This window comes from Rutilus rutilus (genome assembly GCF_951802725.1).
Source record: "Rutilus rutilus genome assembly, chromosome: 23".
NCBI lineage: Eukaryota > Metazoa > Chordata > Actinopteri > Cypriniformes > Leuciscidae > Rutilus > Rutilus rutilus.
In genome coordinates, this window is record NC_140233.1 from 14,643,221 (window position 1) to 14,658,951 (window position 15,731).

The 15,731-nt window shown below is 39.6% G+C and overlaps 2 protein-coding genes across 6 annotated transcripts in view; both read left to right on the top strand.

The window, feature by feature from the left end:
- Positions 1–20: 20 nt before the first annotated feature.
- On the top strand, positions 21–6,066 carry LOC311282827 (E3 ubiquitin-protein ligase Hakai). 5 transcript variants are annotated; one of them, XM_084396869.1, is made up of 6 exons: positions 21–270; positions 849–1,004; positions 1,406–1,506; positions 1,651–1,734; positions 1,819–1,892; positions 4,131–6,066. In XM_084396869.1, exons 1-6 carry the CDS (start codon positions 258–260, stop codon positions 5,077–5,079), a joined length of 1,377 nt encoding a protein of 458 aa, XP_084252995.1. In that variant the 5' UTR covers positions 21–257; the 3' UTR covers positions 5,080–6,066. The 5 variants fall into 5 exon arrangements, with proteins under 5 accessions (XP_084252995.1, XP_084252996.1, XP_084252992.1 ...); XM_084396870.1 differs by having other exon boundaries at positions 184–270; positions 4,146–5,568; XM_084396868.1 differs by having other exon boundaries at positions 196–351; positions 4,146–5,574.
- A 1,236-nt stretch (positions 6,067–7,302) lies between these two features.
- celsr1b (cadherin EGF LAG seven-pass G-type receptor 1b) overlaps positions 7,303–15,731 on the top strand; it is a 44,480-nt gene continuing 36,051 nt past the window's right edge. Inside the window, exon 1 of the mRNA XM_084396999.1 lies at positions 7,303–11,030. Within this exon, the coding sequence (XP_084253125.1) occupies positions 7,544–11,030 (3,487 nt within the window). The 5' untranslated portion in view covers positions 7,303–7,543. The remainder of the gene's footprint in view (positions 11,031–15,731) is intronic.

Here is a 15,731-nt window from a genome sequence, read left to right on the forward strand (position 1 = left end):
TTGCTGTGTTTTCTTTTGTCTGTAGCCTATATAAAACATTACTTTTGTTTTCAATTCTGAGTGGGTTTTGCTTGTAACACTACTTTTGGTGGTTGCATATGTAAAACGCAATTTAAATCGATGTATAACAACAACAGAAACTCGACACATGACGCAAAACATCATATGCGTAAATTGTGCGCAACGTTGAACTCCAAACGACACGAAGCCACTCCCACCACCTCATCGCAGATTCGCAGTACGAACAGCGTCAAGTCATGGACCAAAATGGTGAGCTACAAGCTAATGTAACGAAGTATTTTTCTGCAGCAGCTTTACGTTTTAAATACCCAAAATGCTCTCGAGTGAAAGGTAACCACCTGCCAGTAAAGCAGCGAACCCTGGTGCTATTTATACGTTGTTGTGTACTGGCAGTAAACGCATTAATGGATGTATTCAGCTGTTAGCCGCTGACATGACCAACTAGTGCTGCGCGCGGGTCCAGCAAGTGCCAGATTTAAATAAACGCAGCGGCAGGAGACATTCACATTGGACTTCCAAATATCTTTTTAAACACAGTTATACTCATTAGTTACTATGTAAAGTTGTGTATAAGCTTTATAGTGAGACCTGCCCCTACTATGGTTGTCTAGTTTATTAATACTTAGTTTCCTCTCCCCTTTTTATTGAGCACTTTTTGGATAACACAGGTCTCCATTCCTTAATTTGTCCATTTCCTTCTTTTATGAAATGTTCATTTTTAATGATAATATGGTGTGATTAATTTTAGACATATAATGTATCAGTTTTAGTATTGTGCTTGTTAGTGTGGATTTCTTATTAATGATGTCTTGTGTATGTTTCCTCAGATGACCTTCAAGGAACTGATGGATCAGGATCCCTTGGAGGTCTTGATGTTCGCAGACAGATCCCAATCAAGTTACTTTCTAAACAGACGGTAAGAGGCAAGCCGCCCGCCCGACCTCAGCGTCCCACCACCAGACTGCCCTCAAAAAGTGAAGAAGGTTAGTCTCACTAAGTGGATGCAGTATCGTACAAAAGAGTGTGTTATCACCTTGTTCACACTACACATAAATCTGATGTGTTTCCAAATCTGATCTTTAGAACTGACCGGCAACGTGCAAGTAATGAAATTGTATCTGTCTGTTAAGACAGACAGCAATTTAAATATCTGGTATATTTACATTGGCTGGCCAATGTATCGTATTAGCCGAAATTGGATAGTTATTTGTGTAATAGCAGTACATCCCTGTTCGTGTGTTTTTTGCTTTTTGGACTATAAACTGCTTAGTGGATTTGAGTCGGAAATCTAATTTTTGCTCAGTCTAAATAAAACTGTAGGAATGACTTGTTTATGAATAGATTTATGTTTTTCTTTATTCATAAACTTAATTGTGATCTTCAGAGCCTTTCAGCTATAAACAAGAGGAAAGATTTGAGTGTAAATCTGGAGATGCTTATGGAAACCAGCGCAGATTCCCTCAACCAATCTTCTGGGATTATAAGGTTACACATTTCTCATCAATTATTTTCAACAAATTAGATTATATTTTTGTAATAACAATTATGTAATAAAGGAAATATGTCATACAATATTTTAATATTTAATGAAATATTTATTGTAAGTTAGTGATCTGCTTATTTTCTCAGCTCAACTTGGTAGGAGTAAAAGATGACACTCCAGTTCATTTTTGTGACAAGTGTGGCCTGCCAATAAAGATCTATGGGCGAATGGTGAGAAATATGTCCCTAAAACATACTTTATACTGCTGGAGATCTTGTTTTGACACGTTTTTTTTTTTTCTTTTTTTTTCTCAGATTCCCTGTAAGCATGTTTTCTGCTATGACTGTGCATTGCACTATGAGAAGAAATGCGACAAGATGTGCCCAGGGTGAGTTTCTCCTACAACAGTTTAAGTGTATTTTATCCTGTTCATAGTATGTTTGAGGTTCAAGTGATGCTTTTAAAAACACAGCGTGTCTATCCCTGGTATATAAAGTTTGGATGAAGTGTTCTTCTAAATGTTGCCTGTAAGGTCCAAGCAAATCAGGAAAATTTAGCATGTTCTGTTTCCTTGGTAACGTCTGTAGGCGTTAGAATAAGAGTATGTAAGCAGACTTTATGTGGTTCAGAAGCACATGCTTGTCTTACACATCCAGTGTTGTTTTGGGAGTTATGCTATAAAGAGTATCCATTTCTATACTTAATGTGGACAGATGTTCACTCTGTGACAAGGAAAATGGGAAAACCTGACTTATTCAGCAGGATTTTTTTCATTAGAGACTGAATAGTGTCATGTACATTTGAATTTATATTATAAATGTATCATAAATCACAATTTGTTAAAAATATTAAGTGTTAATTGATCATATTGAGAGCAATTTAGTTTTGGTGCACCACTTGTGTCTTTAGGGCTGTTTAAAAGACACATTATCAACTAAAAAATGAAAACATTTTGTGTTTTGGCCGTTCATTTACACAGCAACAGTGTTTTGGGAGCTGAATGAGGATGGTTTTGACAATGTTGTCATCTGTGTACGTGAAAAACATGAAGGAAAAACTTTTCCATTTTTAGTACATCGTTGTCGTGTAAACGTACCCTCAAATATTTGGCAAATTGATATAGAATTGAAATGATATGCAGTCACAGGTGTCTATATCGACTATTCTAACAGCTTTGAATGCGTCTCATCCAGTCTACTTTACACCGTCTATTACATAATGTGAAGCATCTGTTTTTCTCATTTATCTCATTTATTTGTTGTCTAATGTTATTTTTGGCTTACATTTTTACAAAGTGCATATTTTTAATTCCCTGGATTATCAAAAAACAGGTGTAATGATGTAGTTATGTATATAATATAATGTAATACATTTTTAGATCAAATTTCCAGGGAAGATGTCATGATATTTACCATTTCTGAGATTTTTACAGGCCATGATTTTAGCATTAAATTACTTTTGGTCATAATAGGATTTTAGACAATATAAGCATAAATCCTTTTTTATGGCTTTTTTAACAAAACAAAAATCATTGAATCAGAGCATACTAAAATATTATAGTATCTCTAAACTGTGTTTTATTTGGTCTGTACTATTTCTCTGTACTACTCTTAATTGTCCACCAAACAGTAAAGCTATAAATGTGCTGAACCAAAAAAATAATAATCTGGGCAAAATTTAGTCCGGTAATCAGGCATAACTGTCTGACTAGGACCTGTATATACTGCCATTATTATAAAATCAAAAAGAAAGTCATTGTTGCTGGTCTTGCAATAATAAGCTTTTATGTTGATATTGCCCAGGGTGTTCCTAAACTTTTGGAGGGCAGTGTGAATACTGAATAGCAGGTCCTTTGTTCGTTCAGATGTCCTCGGATATAAATGGAAATCAGAGTAAAGGCCTGTTCTCACCAAGAACGATAGCTATAATGATAACGATAATTGCGTCCACACCAACAAACGGCAACGGTCTGTTTAATCTAAGCAGGTGCGGTTTTAAAGTGTTTATAACATGTCATTGAACATGTTCTTGCATTTTCACGGCTTTAACCAGCAGATGTCCTCAGCATGCAGGACAATCTAATCTAGAAGTGAATTTAGCCGATGTAGTCAATATTGTGGAATAAAAACAACACCTAGTCTTTTTCACTGCAACTTCAAAGACAAAGTTGTCAACTAGCGCTGGATACCTGAGGTAATTTTATGTTACACTGTTTGTTAGCCTGATATAATGATAATCTCCATTAATACTTCTCATCGTCCATTCTGAGGGTATGGCCGATTGTTTTCCATATATCTATTCTCTTTAAAGTATCCTTGAAAAGGGGTGGATTTTTCTGGACCTCTGCGATTAACTTCTGCCTTTTTAAATGCATGAGCCCTTGAGTTCGAATGGATTCTGATGGGCTGTCAGCGTTTTATCGTTCAACAGCTCGAAAAAAAATCGCTCTGAAAGTGATCTCAGCAATATCGTTCCTCTGTATCATTATCGTTATAGCTCTGGTGTGGACTTTTTATATTCAGAACAATATTTAGAACTTTATCTTCATAGTTATCGTTGTTGGTGTGAACGGGCCTTAATAGTTTGTGTATAAGAGTCCACTTCCCCTACTAAATCCTAAGTTTAGTTTGTCCCTCTACAGCTGCACAGACCCTGTCCAGCGCATCGAGCAGTGCCAGCGTGGCTCCCTCTTCATGTGCAGCATCGTGCAAAGCTGCAAACGCACCTACCTCTCACAGCGAGACTTGCAGGCCCACATCAACCATCGCCACATGAGGGCCAGCAAGACCGGAAGCTCTCGCCCGGATCCACCACACCCGACGCTGGCCTCCGACCCACCAGACCGCTTCCGGTTGCCTCCACCTCCCCACCTGTCTAAATCACACCCTCTCATTCCTTCCCCACTGCAAGGCCACGATAACTACAACCACCCGCCTCCATCCTCGCCCTCCGATCTGGGGCCTTCCGCACGGCCCCTCCCCCCAGAGACTTTCCGGATTGCCACAGTGACCACACGGAAGCATAGCAACCTCATCACAGTGCCCATTCATGATGATTCGGGGAGCTTGGGGCGATCTCCCCGTGAGCCTCACCCACAGACACCTCCCGCACAGCACCATCTCCCTGGTGATTACTCCAGCCAACCAGTGGTTTCCCACCCGCATCACATAATGCCTCCACCACAACAACCACATTACAGGCCTCCGCCGCCTCCACCCCCCCCTCTCAGCATCCCCATGCAGCACCCGCCGCAAGGCTCGGCCACACCTCACATGGTTTACAACCAGGCACCTCCCATGTCAACACCGCCTCCACCTGGACACATCATCAGCCAGATGCCACCCTACATGAATCACCCTCCACCAGGTCCGATTCCCCACTACAACCCAAACTCAATGCCACAGGACCAAGGCACTCTTAGCCCACCTTTTACCCAACCAGGTGGCATGAGCCCAGGGATGTGGCCCAATTCACGCGGACCCCATCCGCCCCGTATGCAGGGGCCACCACCACAGGGACAGATGCCAGGGCCTCACCACCCTGACCAGTCACGATATAGACCGTATTACCAGTAGCATCCTGCCTGCTCTCAGACTTTCTGACTGGATACTGTTGACCAAGCTGTGTGGGCTGTTTGTTTCCTGATATAATCATCCCCATTGCTGGCCATTTTTGTTCTAATGTCCCTCATTCAGGGTGGTTCTGTGGAATTATAAAGAACTGTAAAGAGTGGCAAAAAAAAAAACCTACGTTTTTGGTTGGAAGAATTTAACAGTTTAGTTTGAAACGTTTACATAATGTTGTACCCATCAACTGCAATAAATGAAACTTGAACACATGAATTTTATTTAGATATTTAGTTTGAATTTAATCACTTTTGGGCACAAAGATTGAAGGTAGTTAAAGGGATATTTCATCCAAAAATGAAAATGGTCATTTACTCACCCTCATGTCATTCCAAACCTGTATGACTGACTTTATTCTGGGGAGCACAAATAAGATATTTGGAATTCAGAATTATTGGTGAACTATCCCTTTAACAATTATAATTAGGATTTGTAAGTCTATATTAAAAAAAAAAAAAAATCAGCAGTATGTAAAGAAAAATATTTCTTGTGTGTTTAGCGAGCTTACTACTAGTTGCACTGTAAGAAAATCACATTTGTGAAAGTTCATTCAAACTGAAGGCTGTTTTAATTGTTCTAATTCTATGAGAATAGGGAAGCCCAACAGTGGAATGATATTATTTGAATCATTTTCAGAAAGGTTGAAATTTTTTTTCAGATGTTGAACAGTAAAACATTGACAGCCAATCAGAATACACCCACAGCACGTGCTTATAATAAACAGACTGTTTAATGGCATTAATGTGGATTCTAATATAGTTATCGTTATAGTTATCGTTCTCGGTGTGAATGGGCCTTAATACTTAAAGATTTTTTTTTTTAAATGATCAGAGAATGTGTATTCTAAACCACTGTTTCTTTCAACCTTGATTTGATTGGTACAGTGCCCCACTAAAGTAAGCCAAACTTATAGCAAATAAATTATTCTAGACCTTTTCTCAGAATTAATGTTATTTATTCAGCCTATTTCCCCCAATTACTTTTTCCATAACTCGTCCTACAGTTATTTGGCATCAAGTTCCTTTTAAGAGTAACCATATGTGGACATCTTCCACTAACAATTGACAAGAAAGGCAAGACTATAATGTTTTTCTTTTTTAGACAGTGTTTTGTCTGTCTATTGTTTTGTATTTTAAGACATGAAACGTTATTGTGAAATGTTTTGCTTTAAGTGTACTATTTTTCTTTACAATAATTATATATATATATATACACACACACACAAAGGAAGATATTTTGAAGGAAATCGGTAACCAGACAGTTGATGGACCCCATTGACTTCCATAATAGGAAAAAAAAAGAATTCTATGGAAGTCAATGGGGTCCATCAACTGTTAAGTTACCGAAGTTCTTCAAAACATCATCTTTTGTGTTTAGAAGAAGGAAATGTTTGAAACAACTTGGTGAGTAATGATAACAGAATTTTCATTTTTAAGTGAACTATTCCTTTAAGTATCCACAAGAGGGCGTACTCAACCAAGATCTGCCCTAGATCACTACTATCAGACAAAACACTGTTTTATCTTCTTTAGATGTATGTAAACTAAATTCCATTTCATGCAGTTTTATATTGGGGAATGAGAAAGAAGAGTTGAACATGAGATCTATTTCCTTGGGATAGACACGTTCAGCACCTTTTCTTTTTTTCAAGAAATCATAATTTGAGTAATAGGCTACATATATTTTATTGGTGTTTATTTATGAGATGAGATGAGATGTTGAGATGTTTTATTTAACAATGTACAGTGAAAAAAGGTTGTACATGGAATGAACAGACTCAGAGTAAGGGCTACAGCTAAAAGTCTTCAAATGATTATGGACATTTTAAGAACAACCCAAGTCTGTGTGTGTACTGTGTATGTATGGTGTGTGTACTGTGTATGTATGGTGTGTGTATATGTATGCTGTGTGTGTATGTACTATGTATGTATATATATATGAATTATAGTGCATTCTTACATTTTGGAACAAGAAAAATGTACATAAAAGAACGATTTTTTAAATCTTGTTTTTAACTATACTTGTGTCTCAGTATTTAGAAATACATTATAATTCTTTACATAATAGGAAAAAAATCAAAGTGAAATTTTAGATGGATGAAATGATCTACATTTAAGTTTAAAACTTTGTTATTTAATAGCCACGAATGTAAGCTATTCGGTTGAGCTCATTGGGTATTTCAAAATCACAATGCATGAGTAGGTCCATGCAAATTGTTGTGGGAGGGGAGGGAGAAGAGCCATCTTACTCATTAAAACTTATCAGTGCAGCTCTCTGGTCCCTGCTGCTCTGCACACAGAAACATGCCTTGACCCAATGCGCATTTGCACGTTACAGGAATGGTTGGAATTTTGCAGGCTGTAAACGTTCTGGATCGTTTGGACTAATTTTCTCAATGAAATGCGCGTGAGCCATGGAATTAACAGCGATATGGATCTGCTTTGGATTACTTATTCATCTCTCACCGTTTGGATGCTTGGATTTACATCTTTCTGAAGCCCTCCAGCCTGGTGCAACACTGGCAAATGTATCAATCGGGCCAGAATGGACGTACATAATCGACAGAAGTCTCACAGATAAGTCTTTACGGCACTTTCTAAAGATAAGGAGAAGTGATGGGCTGGTATCACTCGCGCGCAAAGTTGACTGCACTCGTTTACCGAGAAATCCTGTGCCACTGTATTTGCGGATTAAATCTCTGCTTTCAGAAAACTTCATTCTGCTTCATTTCAATACATTCATTCATGGGCAGAACTGCTTCAACAAATACAAAAGAAAAAATCGTAAACCAGATGCCTATTTCTATCTCCTGACTGGGTATGAGACATGTTTTTCTTTAGACTTCTTACCCATAAACATTTACGAACGTTTACCTGTATCCATGCGGAGTTCTCAAATGTTTCGAGGTAGGTGTGTGGAGAAAGACCAGCGGCACGTTATTTCCCTCAGGAGCACGAGCCTCTGTTTACCTCATAAGCAGCAAGATGAAGCGAATTTGATTTGTTTAATGCCTAACTCACTGAATGGCTCTTTATTTGTCGATGTTAAGTTACATTTAAGCAGAAAACACATTGGAGGTCAATTAGACCCGTGGGTTAAACGTCAAAAAAGAAACGTGAACTCTGCTCCTCAGTTTCAACTGCCAAACTACCAGGTATCAGTGCCCGAGAACGAGCCTTCGGGAACGCGCGTCATTACCCTCAAAGCCTTCGACGCCGATGATGGAGACGCTGGTGTTGTTGAATATGATATGGAAGCTCTTTTTGACAGCAGATCTAACCATTTATTTCAAATAAACCCTGAGACGGGTGGTATAACTACTCTACAACCTTTAGACAGAGAAGTTAAAGACACGCATGTGTTCAAAGTTACTGCTACTGATAGGGGAACCCCTAAAAAAACAGCCAAACCAGCGTACCTCACTATCACAGTCAGCGATACTAACGACCACGCGCCAGTTTTTGAACAAAATGAGTATAGGGCTAGTATTCGAGAAAATGTTGAAGTAGGCTTTGAAGTGATGACTATTAGAGCTACAGATGGAGATGCCCCTTCTAATGCCAATATGATTTATAAGATTGTGAATAACGATGAGGTGAACGCTTGCTTTGAAATTGATCCAAGGAATGGGTTGGTCAAAACCAGAGTCAGACCAGACAGAGAAGTTAAATCTCAGTACATGATTATTGTTGAAGCCAACGACCAGGGCAGAGAGCCCGGTCCACGTTCCGCTACAGCCACAGTGCACATCTTCGTAGAGGACGAGAATGATAACTACCCTCAATTTAGTGAGAAGAGATATGTAGTTCAAGTTCCTGAAAATATAGCCGTGAATTCAGAAGTAGCTGTTGTGAAGGCTACAGATAGAGATGCCGGGAATAATGCGAAAGTGCATTACAGCATCATAAATGGGAATATAAAGGGCCAGTTTTACATACACTCCCCTACGGGTGTCATTGATGTTATCAGCCCTCTAGATTATGAAATGATAAGAGAGTACACACTGCGAGTGAAAGCACAAGATGGAGGGCGACCACCTCTTATTAATGGCACAGGTATGGTTGTAATCCAAGTGGTGGATGTTAATGATAATGCCCCCATGTTTGTCAGCACACCCTTTCAAGCCTCAGTGTTAGAAAATGTTCCTGTAGGTTACTCAGTGATGCACATTCAAGCTATCGATGCTGATTCAGGTGACAATGCTCATTTGGAATACAAGCTGACTGACACATCACCTGGTTTTCCGTTCACTATCAATAACAAAACTGGATGGATTACGGTTGGTGCCGAGCTGGACAGGGAAACTACAGAGTTTTACAGTTTTGGTGTTGAGGCCAGAGACTGCGGGGTTCCTACAATGTCATCTTCAGCTAGTGTAAGTGTCACTATACTAGATGTAAATGACAATGTCCCTACCTTCACACAGCACTTTTATAACCTAAAGGTCAATGAGGATGCTGCTGTGGGCACCAGTGTGCTTTCCGTCACAGCTGTAGACAGGGATGTAAACAGTGTGGTAACGTACCAAATATCTAGTGGGAACACACGGAACAGGTTCGCCATCACCAGCCAGAGTGGAGGGGGACTTATTACTTTAGCACTACCTCTGGACTACAAGCAAGAAAGGCAGTATCTCCTAACAATCACCGCTTCGGATGGTACACGCCATGACACAGCTCAAGTCTTCATTAATGTGACTGATGCCAACACCCATCGACCAGTATTTCAAAGTGCTAGCTACCAGGTTTTAGTGAGCGAGGACCGGCCCGTAGGCTCAACAGTTGTGGTCATCAGTGCCACCGATGAGGACACTGGTGAAAACGCCCGTATCACTTATGAAATGGAGGACAATGTGCCACAGTTCAAGATTGATCCTGACACCGGTGCCATCACAACTCAGATTGAGATTGACTACGAAGATCTGGCATCCTACACGCTTGCCATCATTGCCCGTGACAACGGTATTCCCCAGAAATCAGACACCACTTATGTAGAGATTATCATCCTTGATGCCAATGACAATGCACCGCAGTTCCTCCGGGACATCTACCAGGGAACAGTGTTTGAGGATGCACCGCTATACACTAGTGTACTCCAGGTGTCCGCTTCAGACAGAGACTCAGGATCTAACGGTCGACTGAGCTACACCTTCCAGGGTGGAGATGATGGCGAGGGGGACTTTTTTATTGAGCCTTACTCTGGGATCATCAGAACGGCCCATAAGCTCGACAGGGAAAACGTTGCAGTGTATAATCTCAAGGCGTTTGCAGTGGACAAAGGAGTGCCCCCTCTCAAAGCAGCCGTAGACATTCATGTGTCGGTGTTGGACATAAACGATAATGCCCCTGTGTTTGAAAAGGACGAGTTGTATATATACGTAGAGGAAAACAGTGCTGTAGGGTCCACTCTTGCCCGTGTAAGTGCCACAGATCCAGATGAAGGTACCAATGCCCAGATCCTCTACCAGATTGTTGAGGGCAATATTCCTGAGGTCTTCCAGCTTGACATCTTCAGCGGAGATCTAATTGCCCTTACTGACCTAGACTACGAGACCAAGATGGAGTACGTAATAGTGGTCCAGGCCACTTCCGCACCACTTGTCAGTCGGGCCACTATACACGTCCTCCTAGTAGATGTCAATGACAATGACCCCGTTCTACAGGATTTTGAGATTATTTTTAACAACTACATTACTAATAAGTCCAGCAGCTTTCCCACAGGAGCTATCGGGAAGGTGCCTGCTCGTGATCCAGATGTGTCTGACAAGCTCCTCTACACATTTGTTGAGGGAAATGAACTCAGCCTGCTGATTCTCAATCAAGACACTGGGGAGTTAAAGCTGAGCAAGGACTTGGATAACAACAGGCCTCTTGAGGCCACAATGAGGGTAACGGTTTCAGGTGAGACTCACTATGCACATACCACAATATTTGGGCACAATTTTTGTTTTGAAAAGTAAAACTATTATGTGGCGAACAGGCAAAGTATTGTGTGCAGTGGTTTGAGTGATTTTCAAAATCTGCTTTGCGAGTTGCCTTGTCATAGTAGAAAGGGATTTGTGCAAGCTTTATTCTTTTCACGGTGTGTTAATTGGTTTTCTTTCATGCTCTAAGTGATAGTGATCTGCCTCCTTGTGTGCTCTTCTCTTCTGGTGGGTTCTCAGTCCCTGAATATCTAAATAATTTTTACAGCCATACTGTGTGTCTGCTTATGCTCAACAATATTTGATGGCACTCCCTATAGTGAACATATCCATAACAACAATTATCATGCTTCTTTATTTGCAGCAGTTCTGAAGTTTATTTTTTGCAATATATTATTCAATGAATATGAGATTGTTTTTGAAGCCTGTTCAAACCTCAGAGTCAAAAATAGTACTTGCAACATTACCTCATGATAACAACTGTAAATCTCCCAATTGGTCATTCTGCATATCACATTTAGGACTCACTTATCTCTCTTTTTTAAAAGTCTTGTACCTGGGCCTATGCCACGCTCACACTCTTTTAAAGTCTCTTCTACTCGGTACAGCAACTGTGGTTTGATAGTGAGATGTAATTGTTTCTAAATTGGTACTCTCCAACAATTTTCAAATTAACTGTTGTTGATCTTCCCCCACATTCCTCAGATGCATCAGAACATATTCCCTCTAACAACTATCATGCACTAACATGAATAAAAGTTAGTGATTACAATTTTTTTTTTTTTTTTTTGTAGTGAGTACATTTTTTCCCAGGAGCCAAAGCTTACAGAATGCCATGCCTGTTTGACAGTGACTGATCACGTGTCAAAGGAGGTTTTGACTTGACTTATGATTTCAAGTCTTTATTCACATTCTGCATCCCCAGGCTGTACCATGCCCCAAGATTAATTTGAGAAAAATGAAACAAAACAAAAAAAAGCTAAAATAACTGAAATCCATAAGCTGAAAACCATGTTGCATGTCCAAACAAGATATCATGTGATATCAGGATTAGAACTGATGTCAATGGAGTGATAGTTTCACAACGATAAAACTTATCGTCTCATATAAGGTGTCACATTTGACAAGAAAATGTTGGGGGATTAATTGAAGAGCCTTTAAAACTCCTATGTACAACTAGAGATTGTTTTGTGCTGTTTTGATTTCTTCTGTTTAATTGTTGTCACGGCTTACAGAGGATCAGGATCAGCCAGTAAGTAGAGATGCACCTTTAGCATGTAGCTCCAATGATACACTGCCACTTAATTTGATTCCGAGAAATGTCATGTGCCACTGCTTAGTGGGCAGGCAAATAACTTCCTAGTACACAGTGACAGTGGAGGGAGAACACAAACATTACTGCTTATGATGAATAAAATCCTGCTTTTGTTCATTATAAACATTATGCATATACTTTTTTTAAACCTTGTTTTCTTTTTAATATACATTTTAATACATTTTATAAATTACAGATATTTGATAAGATATACATTCTTTTTTTAAATGCTTCAGATTATCACATTTCAAAGTATTGCATTGATTGCAATTATATTTAGTACAGTCTTGCAGTGAAAAAAAGAATATGAGGCAATATGTTTGTAAAAACTGGCAAGAACTTTTCCTTCCACAAAATGTGGCCATTTTTCTATTCCTTTTTTAAAATTTGGGATAATTTGGAAAGCTTTTAAACCAGTCAGTCATTACCATTCAAGCTTTTCCTTTAATGCTGGAAAATAAATGTTTTTTGTTTGTTTGTTTTTTTGAGAGAGAGAGAGAGAGAAAGAGATACACATGATGTACTGTGCTTATTTGATAAATCTTAGGTTATCCTTTTATTCCTTGAAATTGTTGACTGCGTTAATATGAATGCAGCTTTAAGCAAGTACACTGTAAAGTTTTTAAAATCTTAGGTATTTAATGTATATGAATCATTGCAGCATCTGTATTCATGTTGACTCAGTGGTTCTTCTCTTTCCTAGCACATGCCTCATCTTTAGTGTTAGTTACTTTGCATCATTTAACATTTAGTCTTGACTCAACCCGAGCAGTGCATTCCATTCACAACAGTGCATCAGGATAACTTCATAAGCCTTATCGAGAGCGCTTTTGGATTTTGAGTGATAATTCAATATCTAATTCGAGAGAGTGAGCTGCCAGGAAAGGACCATCTGTGGTTAATTCTTCAGTCAACTTTTGATCTACAGTTTTATTTTATAGGTTGGGCACTTCTCACAATCTTTGATCTTTTCATCTTTATCTTTTGAACCTTTGATGCATCTCATCAATCCCCTTTTCGTCTATAAGTGAAATCTCACGCAGCGACTGATGCAAAGCTTGTGGTGCACACATTTCTTCCATTAATGGCAGTGCATATGTCTTTATCCTTATTTCGGCACGTTCTAAATCATCTTATGCATGAAATCTTTATCTTATCAGCTTTTCGAAGCATCTAAACCATGCAGGGAATTTGTGAACTTTTCAGAGAAAAGCAGGGATCAAGCGGTTGGTCAGGTCACTTTTAATGCTGACATAGACCAGTTTAGGCCAACATGAATTTCCTTGCATGTCCAGGCTGGTTTATGTACTGTAGGTTAGTGCTGGTCTTGGTGGTGCACCAAAACATGCTGCTCTTCACTAGATCAGAAATACTAAGAAAGTCTTTGATAAAAAATTGCATATGAGGCAATATGTTTGTGAAGAACTGACAAGAAAATTTCCTTCCACAATTCCAATTTGGCCATTTGTCAATTCCTTTCAAAAATGTTGGGTTGATTTGGAAGGAACTGATTGCTTCATTAGACCAGAAAGAACAAGAAAGTCTTGCTGGTTAAACTAGTTAAGAAGCCTGGTGTGGACCAACATCCAAAACACAACATATGCTGATCTTTTCAACTGGGGAACTTGCGCTAAGCAAGCTGATCTCCTTCTTAATCCTCTGGTAATGGAACGAAGCATCCCATTGGGTTCCCTCATGGACGTCCTCTGAAGGACGTCTGGGAAAAAGAGTTTTGAAAAGCTCTGGCTCTCCGTTGTTGTTGCCATGGAGAATGGGGGAGCATTGTGGAGCTCTTAAGCGTTTTGCGCCAAGCTGGGGGGTTGAAGCACGGGCCCCTTTTGTGAAGTGGGGTGAGAAGGAGGGTAGGGGGTGAAATTCGGGGGGCTTCTTAAATCCGAAGAGGAGGGAGGCATTGTCCACATGCAGATTTCTGTCAGTGAAGACAAAGCTGTTTGTGTGTCGAAACCTTAAAGGAAGGACACAGCTGAAAGAGGAGAGAGTTTTTTGCACTCACTTGGTGTCTGTCTGGTGAAAGAGCAGAGATCAGAACAGCAACTGCAAAACTTGTCAGTCAGGCACAGTATGTTGTGACTGGTGTACCTGCGTGACAGTAAAACAATATTCCGGATCACACCACTTGCATGAAGTAGATTTTTATATCAAAAGACAAAGCTTGGTAATGATTGCAGAGTTTGTGTTACTCATAAATAGAGCTTAGGAGTACTGTTCTTAATTTCCAGGCACAAGCTGTTGCCATTGGACACCAAAGACTATTTGAAAAAGAGTCAGGAATGGTGAATGGAGGTTTTTCATTGGACTGCACGAGTACAAAGGGCAAACTGGGCTTTATCTTCTCTAACGCTAAGGCTTTGATACTGAATTCCTTCCTTAACAATGAAATGAAATGATGATGCAATCAAGGCAAATTCTTTGTTTAATCTTAATCATTTTATACAACTATCGCAGTTCTCCCAAATCAAAGTTTTAAAGCTGCTGACCCAAAAATGAAATGTCTGGAGTAATTTGCTCACCCTCATGTTCCAAACCCATATGACCTTTTTTCTTTTTCTTTTTTTGGAGTACAAAAGGAGAAGTTCAGCAGAATGTAGAAGCTGCACTTTTACATACAATGAAAGCAAACAGTGACCAGGATATGGCTCCCAAGCTCTAAAAAGGTCAAGAAGCATTATAAAAGTGGGTGAGGTCAGTAAGATACATATTTTTATTCAGCAAGGATTTCATAATTGAAATGCATTATTTCGGAATGTCACTACCTTTACAAGAAATGCAAGGATGAGCTAATCTAATGCAGAGTAATGAAGGCGGAAGTTTCCAGTTTCTCAGTATTTGGTGGCATCTGCATTTTGCTGCATTTTTAAATAAAGGCATTTAATGCCTAGGTATTAATATTTTATATAAGTGCTTCAATCCTCAACGACCTCTAGCAGATACTAATGCATTACCAAGCAGAAGCATGTCTCTTGGCCTTGGGCAACATTAACAGTTCTACCCATAAAATCCACACCTTGCAGGGTCCCATTTCACTGTGCTCCCCTCTGTTTTATGTATGTGCTTGAAGGGATCAAAGCAGACCTGCCACCGATGATGTTAACAAGAATCACAACAGATTCATGAGGGAGGCCGGCCAAGGTGTGGTCTCCATTATCAGGCACTTTAGACCATGCACTCTCTAGAAAGATGCTTTGTTCATTAACTTCTCAGAGTGCAACTTACCACATTCCACACAAGCCATGCCAGGGAGAAAGCTTTTAATAGGCCTTAAGAAGGAATGTAGGGCTTGAACGGAAGATAGATGTTGAACAAGCAAGAAACAAACAAAACTGAACGTTTTGATTGCATAGA